Source organism: Lycium ferocissimum, chromosome 12 (genome assembly GCF_029784015.1).
Source record: "Lycium ferocissimum isolate CSIRO_LF1 chromosome 12, AGI_CSIRO_Lferr_CH_V1, whole genome shotgun sequence".
In the NCBI taxonomy this organism is placed as follows: Eukaryota; Viridiplantae; Streptophyta; class Magnoliopsida; order Solanales; family Solanaceae; genus Lycium; species Lycium ferocissimum.
This window is the reverse complement of record NC_081353.1, coordinates 31,479,125-31,496,571: the sequence shown is the minus strand read 5'-3', so window position 1 is coordinate 31,496,571 and position 17,447 is coordinate 31,479,125. Positions and strand designations below refer to the sequence as shown.

At 33.5% G+C, this 17,447-nt stretch overlaps 2 protein-coding genes across 3 annotated transcripts; one reads left to right on the top strand and one right to left on the bottom strand.

Moving 5' to 3' along the window:
- LOC132040966 (oxysterol-binding protein-related protein 1C-like) lies at positions 1-11,312 on the top strand. Of its 2 annotated transcripts, none has more exons than XM_059431673.1 (10): positions 1-471; positions 2,349-2,705; positions 4,496-4,595; positions 6,728-7,164; positions 7,796-7,951; positions 8,663-8,830; positions 8,908-9,048; positions 9,784-10,014; positions 10,128-10,241; positions 10,801-11,312. In XM_059431673.1, the coding sequence occupies exons 1-10, from the start codon at positions 43-45 to the stop codon at positions 10,957-10,959; spliced, it is 2,292 nt and encodes a 763-aa protein (XP_059287656.1). In that variant the 5' UTR covers positions 1-42; the 3' UTR covers positions 10,960-11,312. The 2 variants fall into 2 exon arrangements, with proteins under 2 accessions (XP_059287656.1, XP_059287657.1); XM_059431674.1 differs by lacking the exon at positions 1-471 and adding an exon at positions 739-964.
- Positions 11,313-13,691: 2,379 nt separating this feature from the next.
- Positions 13,692-16,921, bottom strand: LOC132039800 (gamma-glutamyl peptidase 3-like). Its single transcript, XM_059430326.1, has 4 exons — positions 16,346-16,921; positions 15,380-15,544; positions 14,316-14,483; positions 13,692-13,948 (listed from the first exon to the last, which is right to left on the bottom strand). The coding sequence occupies exons 1-4, from the start codon at positions 16,670-16,672 to the stop codon at positions 13,826-13,828; spliced, it is 783 nt and encodes a 260-aa protein (XP_059286309.1). The 5' UTR covers positions 16,673-16,921; the 3' UTR covers positions 13,692-13,825.
- Positions 16,922-17,447: the final 526 nt, after the last annotated feature.

Sequence of the window (17,447 nt, the reverse complement as noted above, 5' to 3'; positions counted from 1 at the left end):
AACTACTTCTAAAAAAATTCAAATAAATCTCAACAACAAAAAATGCATTCTCTTTGTTGTGACACAGACGTGGCTGATCGGAATACTAATAATGTACCATTAGCTAAGTTCCTAGACATGCAACCACCACCATCACGCGCCACACGCGCCAACGTGGAAGCAGAATATTCTGGTGATGAATTATTTCATTCGGCACGTATGAATGATCTTAATAATGCAGGCAATAATGGTATTTCAGGAATATTATATAAATGGGTGAATTATGGTAGAGGATGGAGACCAAGATGGTTTGTATTACATGATGGTGTTCTTTCGTATTATAAAATACATGGAAGGCATAAAATTGTTACAAACTTGGAGACAGAAAAAGGGTCGATGATCGTTGGTGAAAAGTCGTTTCGAAGGATTAATACTTCTCCGATGACATCTTCTAAATCGCGACGAAAACCTTTTGGAGAAATCCATCTCAAGGTATGGTTGTTACATATTGTTTCATAATGTATCGTATTTTTGTTTTGTGTTGTATTGTATCGTACTTCTTGTTTTGATGAATACAACGTTTAGATAGATCATTTTCCGTCAATACATTGAGAATAAACCTACAAGAAAAGTAGGGTACGGGGTAGAGCTACTATAAAAATGTAGGGTAAAAGATAAAATAGAGTTATTAGATAATAAGTAAAGATAAAATGAGAAAATAATCCTAAGTAAAGATTATTAGGATTATTAGATAATTTTATATGAATGGGTGAATTATGGTAGAGGATGGAGACCAAGATGGTTTGTATTACATGATGGTGTTCTTTCATATTATAAAATACATGGAAGACATAAAATTGTTACAAACTTGGAGACAGAAAAAGGGTCAATGATCGTTGGTGAAAAGTCGTTTCGAAGGACTAATACTTCTCCGATGACATCTTCTAAATCGCGACGAAAACCTTTTGGAGAAATCCGTCTCAAGGTATGGTTGTTACGTATCGTTTCATAATGCATCGTATTATTGTGTTGTGTTGTGTTGTATTGTACTGTATTGTTTTGATGAACACAACATTTGAATAGATTGTGCCCTTTCCGTCGTTCCATATGATGTTACACATCAACAATTTGAAGGGTAAACCTACAGGAAAAGTAGGGTACGGGTAGAGCTACTATAAAAATGTGGGGTAAAAGATAAAATAGGATTATTATATATTAAGTAAAGATAAAATGAGAAAAGAGGCAACAACGCGAGCAGACCAAATCGGTCGTTACAGAGAGAGGTCCTATGATCGTTGGAGAAAAGTCGTCTCGTCAGATTAATACTTCGCGGATCACCTCTTCCAAATATAAGCGGCGAAAACCTTTCGGAGATATCCACCTCAAGTTATTACATTTCATTGAGTTTGTATTTATTAAATTAAATTAAAAATAAAAATAAAAAGAGTAAAATATTTTACCCATTGGAAGTTGATATTTCAGCAGTAGCAATTTTTGTGTTAGTTGGGTGAAAATTTTGTGATTTTTCTGCTAATAAACATAGTTATGTGACTTTTGTGAAAAGAAGTCGTAGTTACATGACCATATGTGAAATTTATTCTTATATTTCGTCAATATGAAGCTTTTCTGTAGAAATATTTTGGTTTAATTAATGGTATGACAAGTTTGATAATTGTTGCTCTATCTGTCTCATTTTATGTGATACTGTTTAAACGATAGAGAAACTTTATAAGGAAAATTTGAGTTGTATTTTATGTTAGGAATAGGAAACGGAAATTGAGCCCAGTGCACAAAGCATCCCGCGTTAGCAGGGTCTGTGGCAAAAAGTAGCTGTTCAACTTTCTGCTTTTAGGCATCTGAAAATTGCTTTCACAATTATACAACGACAAATTTTCCTCTGCATTTACCTTAATAGTTATGTCCAGATCACACAGGTAAACTAAATTGAACAATGGGAGTGATTGATGATATGTAGTGTGTTGATAGAATCTTCACAATTACTACTGTTTAAAGTTAAATACTTGAAAATTTGAAATGGATTTGAATTTTTTTTAAAATTACATGTATGTCATATTCTCTTTTGGGGACATCGAAATGAAAAGTGTCGTATAAACTGAGATAACGTGTGTACATTATGAGTGCAAGTAGCAATGTGCGCTAGTTGTTAATAGCGGAATGCCTATTTGTAGAACAATGTACTGTTTCTGAGTTTTTGTTCAACATTACTGTTACTATGTTCTTGGGGCTCTTTATTTCCGGATGTTAGTGTGCCATATAAAATATCAATTTGTAACACGGTTGTTTGTTTTGTTTTGTCCAATTGTTTTGATTTCGGAGTTGGATATTCTAACAGATTAGTCTTTTTATAGGTCTCGTCAGTAAGGGAAAGTCGATCAGATGACCGGAGGTTTTCTATAAATACTGGGACAAAGAGGTTGCATTTGAGGGCAGAATCAAGGGAGGATCGAAATACTTGGTTGGAGGCATTGACGGCTGCAAAAAGGTTGTTTCCAACAAGTGATCCTGTTCTTGATGTCCAAATGAATGAGAATGTGTCTGTGTCAACTGAAAAGTTGAGGCAGAGACTCTTGGAGGATGGTGTAAGTGAAGCCGTGATTAGGGATAGTGAGCAGATTATGAGAAATGAATTTGTAGCATTGCATAGTCATCTCCAGCAGGTAAAGCGGAAGCAGATGTTGCTGCTTGATAAATTGGGACAGTTGGAGGTATGACCTGCTACAAATGACATGTTTTTGCTCTTCCATTGCAACTTCTACTTGCTAACTGATTCATACGTTTTACCATTCAAAAATGCTAATACTTATGGACACAAATGGTTTAATGAAGTTCTGCAGTTATCAAAAGGCTTAGGAAGGTGTGATATGCTAGGCAGCTCTTATTCACAGTAATGCTTCTCAATAAATCGAATAGCCTACAAGGAATGCTGTGGGGAAAAATCCTAACTATAGCACTCTAGAGTAGACATTCATTTGAAGAGAGTCTAGTCGATGAGAAAAGACTTTTAGACGTACGTTGAAATTCTGTTTTGGGCATACATCAAAATGGAAGAATTCAATTGCGCTTGAAGAGTTGTATAAACACTAGTGCTTAGCTTACAACAAATGATCTTTAGGAAGTCTGAAATCTTAGCATATATCATTCACTTGAAGAGTCTCGTCAATCAGAGAAAACTTCAGATGAGAGATAATATACATTTGCACTCAATTGAGTTGAACTTGTCTTAGGAGTTTTTTTCTTGAGTGTGTAGCATATTGTAAGAAATTTCTCCGCCTCATACTGTTGTTGAATCTCCATTCTAGCTGACTTAGCCACTTAACTGATGAATGTGATTCAAGCTTGATTCTGCCTCAATAATAAAGCTGATGATCATCAATTATTGGACTTTATCTGAATTGCCATCAGGGCGTGCATTTCTTTTACATGCTAGATGGGAAGAATTAAATAGACGTTTCTGCAGCCATTGACGAGCTTGCAGTGCAACAAGATGGATTGTATGTTATGTCCTATTTAATACGGATTCCTCATGAGAGTTTTTTTTTGGAAGAATACGAGGTAGAACACTTCGAAGTTACAAGCATTGTCAATTCCGGTTATGATGATGGTGCTATCAGATTATTGCGACAAAGAGAATCTTCTATTATCTTTAACTTCAGAAGCTGATTGGCGTGTACTTACACTGTTAGTTTCGTTAATAGAATGGAATAGGTAGACGAAACAAGCATTGTGTAGATATTTTTGTCATAATTAGAGGAAAGTTAGAACAGAAGAGCGAATCTTGGCTTTAAAGTGAAAGTGATGTTGAAAGACCGGCTGAAGGAAAGGAGAGGAAATGGAAAGTCTATGACTTACTATTTGCAAAGGCAGGAGTATAATGAATCATGGAAGGGAGGAAAGCTGTTGGTACTCTATTCCGAATGAATCATTCATCTCAAATTACTGAAGCATGTAACAACCTTCTATAATGGACTAAAAGTTAGTAAAATTTGAATTGTATTGCATGAGAAATCATCAGATGCTAGATTTTGCTTATATCTCTTCAGAAAATGTAAATGATTTTCTCCATCTAATAAAATGAATAAAAAAAACCACGGTTAACTAGTTATTTGGAACATGCTATCTTTTTCATGATCTCACTAGAGTTTTGGCTGAATAATATATGCTTTTGGTGTGTACTACTACTACTACTACAGCAATTTAGGTAACAAAAGCTTCTGTGCATTTCACGCACAACGGACATTACTGAACACCAAATCCCAGATAAACAACACGAGGGTATATTTTATTTCTTCGTGCCCCAAAACAGATTTGCTTCTATATTTTTAGTAATGCCAGGTGAACTTGTTTTCACTTGATTCTTGCTGAATACCGATTTAGGTTGTAGTAGAGAGATGTACAATTTGTTTGCTGAATTCTACTTAGTTGAACCTCAGAGTCACATATGAGACTCGTATGATTTATGATACACTAAAACTGCTCTTAATCTGCTTACCCACAGACAGAAAAAGTTGACCTTGAGAACACTCTCATTGATGAGGGTCACAGACAGGCAAAAGATCGCCAAACTTATTCTGAAGCATCCCTGGATAAATTCAGAGGTATGCATATTTTTATGAGTTGTTTCTCATTGATTTAGTGCAACTGTTTCAACTTCACTTTTAGTATTTTCGTAATTTGTATCTCCTAAAATGATAATTCCAGCATTTCTTGTAGAAAGCTTCATCATTTCTTATATTTTCCTCATCATTATACATCTCAAAATTCAAATTAGACCACTTTCATACGTCTCAGGATCTAAGGGGTCCGAAGTTAAAAGGTGGCACCATCTGCTTTCTAAGGGCCTTTTTTCTTAACTTCACTGACTGGAAAGTTAATTCATGTGCATCAACAAAGGTTAGCAGTTTAGTTGTAGGCTTCTAATAACCAACCCATCACTTTGCATTATCTAGATCTAAAGAACCAGTCAACATATGATATATTTGCAATATATATCTTTGTAGCAACTGAAATGTTTTGCCTAAACAAAAAAGCCAGTTTGCATGCATTTCGGTATGAATCGAGTTCCTGCTACTTTCTACCTGCATAGCTCTTGGGTTACTCGGCTTCTTAAGGTTTAGGCAGATGGAAAAAATTCGCCTAGTGTCACCTCGGCTCGTTACTCCAACTTTTTGGTCGCTAAACCACTAGGTTGGGGCATCGATCCACCTTGCTTTGCAGAAAATGCTAAACTATGTTACCTACTATAGGAAGTGCTGCACATTTAATTGGAGTAACAAGTGACACAATTCACCACCTTATCTGAAATGCAGTTTGCTAGCACATGCTTACTTTAGATTCTATCAGTAATAAAGCTTAAACAACCTCTTATATTATGGGAAATAGATCTAAAATACTCATGACAGAATACTTACTAATTTACAATACTACTGTAACAAGAACAGTTTTGGAAAATTAACCCTGAAATTGACATAAAAGAATTGCTACATTTTTCTCCCAAGTCGAATGTCTAGTCTTCACCTTGTTCAACGGTCAAGATGAGAATTTCTTATTCTTGTTATTATTTTTCAAGTGAACTGATAAAAACATGAGGTCTCTCTACCACCAGGGAGATTTTCAAAACCAAACTACCATGTACAATTTTCCTTATGCAGGCAACTCACCTGAAGGGAGAAAAAAATCCAATATCATGTTTATGAATGATCATATTACAAAGGGATATACTCTCAAACTCACTGACTGATTGTGCAGGCATATTTACTTGATTGCATTAAAAAACTGCACCTACCTTAGCCTAATCATAGTGAGTCTAGATATTTTAGGCCTTCAACAAAGTTAAGATTGAATAAAACTGAAGTTTGTAGCAGTGAAATTCAACAGTATTCCTGTTGATACTCTCATCAGATTTGAAAATAAGGAGGCTCGAAAAATTGCCAGAGCACAAAATTTTTCTTAGATGAAGGGTCAATGTGTATAAGCAGTTAGACAAATTATAACCATGAAAGAACCACATATATATGGGTTTTTTTTGCACATATTAATCAGTGTTATAGCATAAAACTGGCTGCCCTTTTATTTATCTTTCTTCCTAGCTATGGTCAAGTGGAGAAAAGCATATTCATGATAAGAATCCTGTCCTATATCTCATGAGTTCCCTTTTCTTCTTTCTTTTCTAATGGAATCTTAAATGTTTAAGGTAAATGACATGGAAGAAGTGAATTATCATTTCTGATTAAGCAATAAAGTGTTTACTCCCTTAAATGGAACATAAACTAATAAGCTTTTCTAAAAATTCAAAAAAAAAACTTTTAAAAGCTAGACAAAAGTATTGTATTTGGATTTTTATTTTTTTAATATCAAGATGAAAATATTATACATTTGAAACTCTTAGTTAAAGATTTATCTTGTTGACTTTTAGGGAGCAAAACTGGATTAAAATTTGCATCAGATGCTATTTTACTGATGCAGTTCTTCCTTCTTATACTAAAGCCACTTTCCTTGTCATTGTTACCTCTAATTTAAAAGCAAAGTTGAAAGGTTGAAGATGTAAACTAGAACTGGAACTTGTTTAGCAATTTAGAACTGGTTTCCCTGATCTGTTTTGTAAATGGTTCGATCATTGTTTCGTTCTCACATTTTCTGGTACCACTTCTGCTGATGGAACTACACTTGAATAACTTTTAAAATGAAGCATTTGGAGAAAGTTTCTGACTAAATTTCTATCTTCTTGTAGTATTTCTTGGAGGAAGTGCAAGTGGATCTGACAACGAAGAGGACGAAAGTGATGATGAAGTAGATGCTGATAACTTGTTTTTTGATGCTAATGAATTTCTTTCTTCGAGTTCCACAAGAAGCACCGACTCTGATGATGAAAGATCATCGTTTGATTCCGCGAAAGAGTTTCATCCTTCTGAAGATGGTCTTAGTTCTGGTACGAGATTTACTACATCTGACTATCCGTATGTGAAGCGAAGGAAGAAATTGCCAGAACCGCTTGAGAAGGAAAAGGGAGTAGGCCTTTGGTCAATGATCAAAGATAACATCGGCAAGGATCTAACTAAAGTTTGTTTACCAGTGTTCTTCAATGAGCCACTCTCTTCTTTGCAGAGATGTTTTGAAGATTTTGAATACTCTTACCTTCTTGACCAAGCATATGAATGGGGGAAAACGGTAATCATTTTCTGGGCTTCATCTCTATATCTCATCTTCATTTGTTTTTTCCATGCATCGATTAGGCATCATATACATGACTATTCAGAAAATTGCGAACCAAAGGCATGCAGCTCCAAGACTAACAAAATTTATGAGAAATTTGTTCTGTATGAATGTAATTGAGTTTTTCCCTTTTCCCCGTTGTTTGAGGATCCCTCATCTTTGCTTCAGCCTTCAGTATACTCGTGATAGTCGCTTCTATCCTTCCGTTCTTGCCTTTTTACTTCTGTGTACTTATTTAGGAAGAATCAGAATGCTTTTGATAAAATGTAATGATAGATAACAAATTAACGACAACCTTTATCTTGTGTTTAAATTTAACTTTTGAACATGTGAAAAGGTTTTACTCGTTGATGCCTGCAATTTGTAGGAAGATAAAGGTATTTGACACCTTCATCTTGACTGTATTTCAAATTATAATCATTAGATTGGCAACTCAAGATTTGTTAACTCGTTTTCAGAAGTTACTTTAGTAAGCAGTACTCTGTAAATACTTTTTCTTCTAGATTTCGGTCATCTGTGATGCATGCCTTACTTTGCCATCTCTGTCGTATGAAAATATCCCAACTTTGTTCGCAAAACTTTGTAGGGAAATAGCATTATGAGGATTCTTAGCGTTGCAGCATTTGCTGCATCAGGATATGCTTCAACTGATGGAAGAATTTACAAGCCATTTAATCCATTACTAGGCGAGACATATGAAGCCGATTACCCAGACAAGGGATTGCGTTTCATCTCAGAGAAGGTACTCTTTAAAGCACCTGGTTTTAAATGGTTCCCTTTCCTTATTATAGATCATTCTCTTTTGCTTATGTTCTTCGAATTAGACTTACTATGAGCATCTAGAAACATGCAAAGGGCCAAAAAGGATGTGTTTTCCTGAGCCAAACATCGTCTTCTGAATTGTTTTAATTCGTCAAAACTTTAATGAGAAGAGCCATTGCATTTTCGTAGCTGAAGTGTCACTTTTGCTTTCTCTTTCTTTGTTGTTACATATAATGTTCATGGAAAAAACAGATCCCAAGTAATCTTGTTAGCATCAGACGATATATTAGTTGTGGTTTATACACAAGGATTAGAGGAAGCAAAGAGAAATAACTTGGAATTTTTTTATGATAAGTCCATGTTCTCTTCATTTTTGGTAAGACAAGGCAAATAGATTGCATGGTGAAAGAGTTCGTCTAAGGGAGCTGCCGAGCCTTGTTTATAGGAATTTCGTTGCACTCCTTGTCTTCTATTTTTTGGCACAGTTCAACTGCTTTTTGGGCTACAGAACTATCATTTTGTATACAATTGTCAAATCTCATTGCTCACTGTTCCTAGAATTAGTAATAACGTCTGTTTACTTTCCCTTTTGCGGCTATCGTTTGATGATTTTCTTGAAATTAAGCACAAGGGAATAAATTGCAATTCTTCCTTTCCTGAATGTTTAATAACGTATTTCCTGTTGACATAGGTTAGTCATCACCCCATGATTCTTGCATGCCACTGTGAGGGTCGAGGTTGGAAATTTTGGGGCGACACGAATTTAAAAAGTAAATTCTGGGGTCGATCAATTCAACTTGATCCTGTTGGTGCCCTTACCTTGGAATTCGATGATGGAGAAGTTTTTCAGTGGAGCAAGGTATGTGTATTATACTGAAAAGACTGTAACTCCTTCTGGTATGCTTGCTGATGAACTGTTAAACTGAATTATATCAGGTTACAACTTCCATCTACAACATCATTATAGGAAAACTCTATTGTGACCACTATGGTACGATGCATATCCGAGGGAATCGAGAGTACTCCTGCAAGCTAAAATTTAAGGAGCAATCTATTGTGGAAAGAAATCCTCACCAGGTGCAGCATCTCCACCTACTATCAGTGCTTGAAATCTTCCCACTCCCTTTCTCCATTTCTTTTTTCTGTCTTTATTCTGTTCATTTTTTCTAACACCGATACATAACCGCGCTTCAGCCCTATTAGTTATACACTGTATGATGAAATAGTACGTAATTTCAAACTGCGCGTCCTCCTTTTCTTTCTAGGCCATCTACAAATAGTGTGGTTTCTCAAAAAAAGAAAGTTTCACCGTACCTTATATAATGCAAGAATTTATATGGCTCTTACCATTCTTTTCCTATTTGCTACAAATTAAGAAGTCACCTAGACACCACAGTTTTACTCGTTAAGCACTAAATATTTCGTCTTCATTTTCATGCCAAGTCAAGCATAAATGTTTGTTTGTGAATGAATAAAGAATTTAACTATTGTCTCTGGCTCTTAGACATATTATTGCCTTGATTTGAAATGTAATATGCGCGGATAGTCCATAGGTAACTTAGCTCGTTGGTCGCTCTCAAATGGATTATGTTATTCTAATAGGATGGTCAAGACTCCATGAATCATCTCATAATATCATATCAAATTTAAGTTTCTGGCTCTTAGAGTACATTATTGCCATGCTTTAAAATGTAAAATGTGTGGATAGTTCGTATGGAAAATGAGCTGATGGGCTGCCCTCAAATGCATTTCGTTACTCTATAAGGATGGTTGAGGCTCGATGAGTCGTCTCAAATCTAATTTTCTTTGCAGGTACATGGAGTCATACATGACAAGAGTGGAAAAAGAGTGGCAACAATCAGTGGAAAATGGGATGAGAGTTTGCATTACTCTATGGGGGATAGTCTATCAGAATATGTCGAACAAGATTCTGATTCAAAGTCACATTTACTTTGGAAGCGAAGCAAACCATCAAATTTCCAAACAAAGTACAACTTAACGCGTTTTGCTATCACCCTGAATGAGCTCTCTCCTGAGCTTAAGGTAAGGGGAATATAATGTGTCCTGTTCATCTCTATCTTTCAAACATATTATCATATCAGTACTTTTTTTTTTCCGCATGGTTATAACTATGCTACCAATGTCTTTGCAAACAGCAAAAGTTGCCACCAACAGATTCAAGGCTTAGACCTGATCAAAGGTTTCTTGAAAATGGAGAATATGAAATGGCTGATTCAGAAAAATTGCGGTTAGAACAGAGACAACGCGAGGTGATGCAAATAGTTATCTCTTCATTATTGACATTCTAATAAGCATGGTGTCATCTACGACTTCTCAAGCTTTTGAGTTTTGTCAGATATCCGTTGTAATTACCAGTTTAGCATTTAATATACGTATTAGCTTGATTTATTATGAGGTAACAAGGTAATTAACATGCTTAAACCTGGTTATACGAGGCATCCAAATGAATTAGAAGTTGCTTACTTAATAATTCATGTACAAAATAAGTGTTAGAACATGAAACTTGGAGGTAATTTATTAACTCTTGAACCCGGATGGTTCCTTTTATGTTTGCTTCACCTAAGTGAGAAAAGCTTCTTTTACCCAAAATTAGTAAAACAACAAACACCTTCATTTGGTTTACAAAAGTGAGTATGAAACAAAGAAGAATTAGTTTTGGATTGTCAATCAAGAGTGTGGCAAGGTATAAATAGCGCGACTAACTCAGTTAAGATTCATATAACCTACTCTAACTTGCTTGGGATTTAGATGTTGTCATTATTATAGTTGTACTATTGAGAAAAAGTAATCAAGATTTTGTATATGCAGGCATCAAAAATGCAAGAAAGAGGCTGGCAACCAAGGTGGTTTGCAAAACCAAAAGGTAGTGATACATATCAATATAAAGGAGGATATTGGGAAGCTAGACAAACTGGTAAATGGGAATCATGTCCCCATATTTTTGGTGAAATATCTCAACAGATTTGACCCCCAATTTATTTCTACTATTTTCATTGTTCTTGGTCCTTATTTTCATTGTTTTATACAAGCAAAATGAAATTGGAACTGGTACATGAAAACTAAAACCACAAAAATTAGATTGATTAAAAGATTGGTATTGAAAGAGGAAGAAGAAAAAAAGCTTATTTTCACTTCCCTTGGGTCCTAAATCCATTGAAATATTGTATTTAAGCAGAATAACATATACGATGCCTTCATGGCTGTTGCATTTTTGATTTTGTAACTGATTGTTTTTTTTTTTTATGGAATACAAGAGTGTATATAAATTTGTAAGACCTTTTGTTAATAGTCAACTTAAATGTTTGGTGTATGAATTTTGAATTATCTATGTAGTACATTGTTATGTTTTGATCAAGCTCATATATGTGTGAAAAATATTTAGATGGTGCGAGTCTGGGGGGTCTCTTGATACCTATAAAAACCTTCCTTCTGATGTTATTATGTAAGAGCGAAGTATTTTAGAATATTATTAATATACCTTATGTATATCCCCCTCTTCTATCCTCTCTGTGTTTTATATTGTAAAACTTTAGGATATTGTCATGAATTTTCAAATTTAAGTCTTCAGAATTTATAACTCTATAACGGTGACTATTTTTCAAAGAGTAAGTCGAAAAGTGATCAATGGAAGCTATAAGCTTGCCTTTGTAGAAGGACTTTGGCATGTTTTATATAGCGATGATGTATATATAGATTCCGTAATTCGGCCAGTAAATTCCGGATACCAAATGGTTAAATCAAAAAATGTGTCGTAGTAGAATTTTGGGAAGAGCTTAAGTCGTACAACAGACGGTGTAAAATATATTTAAATAATCAGGTCACTTATAGAGTTATAGTGTAATTCAAGGCAAATTATTATGAGAAGGAGGAACAATATAAGTTTAACATAACACATGGTAATTAAATGGTGAAATATTAATACTTCAGAAATTGTGACTATTCATAAGCAAAGGGATCAAAAGTGCACATTTCAAGTAATTAAAAGTTTAAATACGTTTAGTCAAATATCATAAGGACTAAAATTAAAATTTATCAATAACTTAAAAGATCCAAAATTGCTATATAAGAGTCCAATATAATTTCTCTTATTATTCTAAAGAGACCATTCCCACTTTTGGCCTTAGTGATTAATTCGAACTATGGAAAGGGAAATCAATGGAAAATGAAACAAAGTCAAATTTTTAGTGATATGGTAAGAAGAAGGCAGCCAATAAATTTTTGTAAAGTCAAATAATCCTCTCGAGTCTTCTAGGACTGTTCGTCAATTTTTTATATGTTAAAACAAATTAATGGAATGTCTGGAAAATTTGAGCTGCAAATTTTGACCGCTTCACTTCATAATCAAATACAAAACTATACTTTTTTTTCTTTTCTTTTCTTGCGTACATTTGATTCAACATTGGGATGACAGAAGTCTTGGGCAATTGATTTTTATTTAGTGGAAATCAGTTAGTTGTAATAGTCGATTCTATAGACCTAATAATCTAAAAGTCAACTAGGAAATATGTTCTTCCATTATGGCTGAGGTGAAAAATTCCATTTTAGCAGAGGCAGAAATTTTATCAAGGGAACTAAATAAATGCTCTTTTATGTATATACATACAACAGGAGCAGATCTAACAGCTCCACTGCGGGTTTACGTGAACCCAATAATTTATGACCATAGTATGCATGTATATTAATAAAATTTACTAAATATCCATAAAAAAAATTTGTGAACCAACTAATGTAGTGTTAACTTGATAGTTATTGTACGAACCTATAAACTTCAAATGCTGATCAACATATAGATATTATAATTTTTGTAATGAAATAGTGGAAATAAGATTTTCACCGAGGAAATTAATTAATCATCAACTATTTACATATTTTTTTAAAAAAAATAACCTTATATATATAATGTAATTTTTCAACAATTGAAAGTTAGATGAACCCTTCCATCCTTCTATGTCCACCTCTAACTGAACACCTTCAGTAAAAACGTTGCTCCATCACTAATCATGATAATGATATCTCTCCAACAAGAGAAATAGGAAAACGTGCTAAATAATGACTAATTATTACTCCATTAATTCCTATTTATAAAGGAGAGAACACATATTTATCTAAGAGACTGCATATACAGTATAGTTATTAAATATCTTATGAGTTTAATAAGTTATATACTTTGTTAGTATAATAATTTTAGTCGCATGAAGGGTGTAACGTGTCGATCCCAGCCCGAGCGAGTTATATCTGTGGGGTATTCATTGTTTGAGAAAAGTATTTCGACAAAATTTTATAAATAACTCTGTTTAAAGAGTTAGATTTATCTGGAACATCAAATAGATTATCTAGTATAATCGATAAATATGACATGATAGTATAAAAATTCTTAACATTATCACTCGACGAACGTATATAAGTTAAACTCTTCGAATATTGAGTTTTCACTAAAGATGTTTTGCTCGAACTTACATGTTTATGACATTATTTAGATTAAATTGAATATATATCTTGAGAGTGGATTATGACTTATAAGATGCCATGATGAATTATTTTGTCACATTACTTTATACTTTGATAAGGATGATCATTATGTTTAAACTCCTAAATTAAAAGGAAAAATTAAATAAAAGAAAGAAACTTAAATTTCGTACAAATTTTCCAAGAGTACTGTATATAGTTTCCACTTCACAACATGTAATTGGATCGAAAGGGGACACAAAATTATTACTACCTTTCGTTAGGTTTATATTATTAATTTGCGTCAGCATGATACATGGTTATTTCGATCAAAACATAAAAAAGTCGATACATAAACACACAAGCAAGAAAATCCAAGTTCTAAAGATCATATTTTTCCATTGATATATTCCAACTCCCTTTTGAGAAACCTCTTGCATATTCTTTCCAAACATTTCCTGTCTGGTTCAGCTTTATAAAGCTTAGATTTTGCATCTTCTGCAAATCCACTCTGTATTTATAAACACAAAGAGGAAAAAAAAATTGATGAGAAAGAGAAAATTAAATGAAAAATAACAAGACCATGGAATAAATTAAGCATAATTGTAACTATTACTTCCTCTGTCCCAAAATAAGTGTCGCTTTTATCTTTTCGAGAATCAATTTGACTAATTAATATTTTAAAATTAAAATTTAAATACTTAAAAACTATACGAAAAGTATTATAAGTTGCAGTTCTTCTCATGTCAATATGATGAGAAAATTACATTTTAAAATATTCGTCAAATTTAACATAGTTTAAATTTCGAGATGCAAAAAGCGACAAATAGTTTGGGACATGAGGGAGTAATATTCTTGTTAAGAAAATTTATAATTACCTCAATGGAACCATTGGAAAGGAGACGATCAATGAGATTAGAGAGTATATCTTTGGTATATTCAGGGTGGCCTTGAATCCCTAATATATGATCTCCCATTGTGAACATCTCCACATTTGTCTTTTCTGAAATTGCTACTATTTCTGCTCCCTCTGGCGCCTCCCATACCTGTCCATTTTTTCCATTAACGTCACACTAAGTAACAATACACAATATTTCAAATATTAATGAATAGAGGCGAATTCAAAAATTTAATATTATTGGTTCAAATTCCGGATTCTAATATTGCTTGTTCAGTTACTGGGTTCAAAATTTATTAATTATTTACTAAATATTAAGTGATTCTTTGAAGTAAAAATTATTGAGTTCGGATGAACCTGTAAGTTATTAGCTAGATCTGCCTCTAATTATGAATTCCACGCCCATAAAACATTTTGACAAATGGTGAAGTTGAAAAAGAGTATTTGAAGTTTGAAGTTGAAAAAAACAGTTTGGAAGGTGATCTCATGCCAATATTTACCGGTGAAGTTTAAGTTATATACATCGTTAGTGTACAAATTTACAGCGTAAAGTTACCTTGACTTGTTGTTACCTATTTTATTTTCAAGATTACAAATCCCACATTTTAAGGATGCTTACTAGTAAATATCCTTTGAGTGACCTAATATAGTGTAAAAGAAATTGCACTCTAATGACGTATATAACTTAAATTCTGGTGTAAACACTTTTCCAAAATAATTCTACTACTATGTCACATTTACTTACTGTAATAAGTAACATGTATTATTTTTAAGATTATATATTTTGAGTGACCAGATAGTTTAGAATTTTTTGTTGATATATAAAAGTTAAATTCAATCTCAATTGTCCTTAGAGCAAGAAATTTCACAAATCAATAGTAGCAAGTCAATGCATGGAAAATGTTGATGATAGGATATACAGTATACTAACATAATAGTGATTATTGACTATGTACTTTGTGCTCTACATTGTATGAGAGAAAAAAATAGCCCAACCTCATCTATATATACGATTTCACAATAGAAAAAATAGAGATATATTACCTCATCTTGGTGACACTCAATGATAGAAAGTGCTGGTGGAATTTCCTCCAAATCACTAAGGAAGCTATGTGTGGAGAAGTCCTTCACAATGCTCAATTTCCTTACTCCAATATCCCAACCATTGTTAGCTTTTCCAACTTTTCCTCCCAAAGCTCTACACAGGACCTATAGATATAAATATTTGAGTTATATATGGTGGATATCCAAAATTCTCTTTTAATTTGGAATAAAAAAAAGACCACATGTCAAAGCAAAAGTCTTCATTAAAGAGCAAGATGCAAGTACTTTGGCAAGTGCAATGTTGTCCTTTGCACTTTGGTTCGTACTTTACCCAACTTGTTGGATGATTTTATTTATTCTTAGAGAATATCTTTTAGGAAGTCATAGAGCAACGTAAAGTTGTCTACATATGATTTATAGGTTATGTGTTCTAATCGTAGAATCAACAACCAGTACTTGCGTCAAGATGGACTGCCTCTGTCACACCTATTTGGACTGCAACTTTCGTCGGACCTCGCCTGAAAGCATTAATAATTCGGCACCAACTTACCCTATTTTGGAAAATATCATCCCTATTCCACTACTCTATAAAATTGCTAATTTTCGACAGACGTTCGGTCATAATTTAGCTTGTCAAACATTACCGATGCGACGAGCCGAATTCAGAGGATTCCATCAGATATTAGCGACTTTTTGGTAGTGTTCATTTTGCATGTGTTGGAGAAGGATTTTTGCTAGCTTTTGATTTAATACACTGACAGTGTAAAAAGTTCTTGCCTTGACGTTGAATCTTAACGTGTTTGTAGCAGGTTAATTACCTGCCTTAGCTAATTTTTAAGATTACTAATTTTACATTTTACTTATTATAGACATTCAGTTATCTTTCAAGCGACTTGATAGGCGTAAAACTTCTTTTACCCTAGTTTTGCACTCTCAATATATAGTAGTTACACTCTTTTGACATACCTGGTGGCCAAAGCAAATGCCAAGTACTTTCTTTTGCATAAAATACAAAGTTTGCAAAAGTAGACAAAGCTTGAGAATCCAATGTTCATTCCCATAGGCATCAAAAGGGCTTCCACTAACTACAAATCCTTCATAGTTAATAAGTTCATCCATGTCTGGGAATTCATCATCAACCACTCTAAACAAATCCCATTTCTCTCCTATTTCTTCACCAAAAGCTTCAACAAACACATTGAAGTATCCTCCATATACTTTTTTGACATAATCAGAATCTTTTGCAGCTAATAATAAAGCATATCTCTTAATTTTCTCACCTTCAATCTTCATTTTCTTGTGGGGGGTTTTTAGTGTAGAAGAAAAAATAAGAGAGACTTTATCACTATGTGTGCGCGTGAGAAAATGAGAGAGAAGAGAATAATGGATTCTTGAAGCTTATGTGTGGAATCAAGACAATTCTATTTGTTGGTTATGTTTGAGATAGAGTAGATAAATGGTGCATTTATATAAGGGAAAAAAAATGGAGGAGAATTCCATATATGTGGAAAAAAAAGGAGAAGGATTCCATATATGTGGGAAAAAAGAAAAAAAAAAAAAAGAGGAGGATTCCATATATGTCTAGTCACATGGAATAAATAATTTTCTCAATTTTCAACTAGCTAGAGGAACTAATATAATAATTAACAACTAGAAATAAAAATTCTTGAAAGACATGAAAGTTGACCATGCAAACGATGTATTTATTAATTCCTACGAACTACTAGAACTAAAATAAGCGATGAAGAACTAGTCATTATTTTCTCCCTAAAGTTTCTTGTCATTTTTGTTTTGGATCAACTGATTAATTTTACTATTAAAATGCATATACAGCAAAATCCTCTCATTGACTGGGTCATATTGATTTCCTATACAGTCATACCTCTCAATAACTAAGACCGCGTACATAATAAAGATCTCTCTATATAATCAAGTTTTTTGGAACCAATTTTTTATGTTATATTTTACTTCTCTATAACAACATTTCACCTATAACCGCAACAACCAACTTTATAACAGTGCGCTCTTTGTAAAATTACCTCCCATATAACAGCTATCTTCTTTTTTT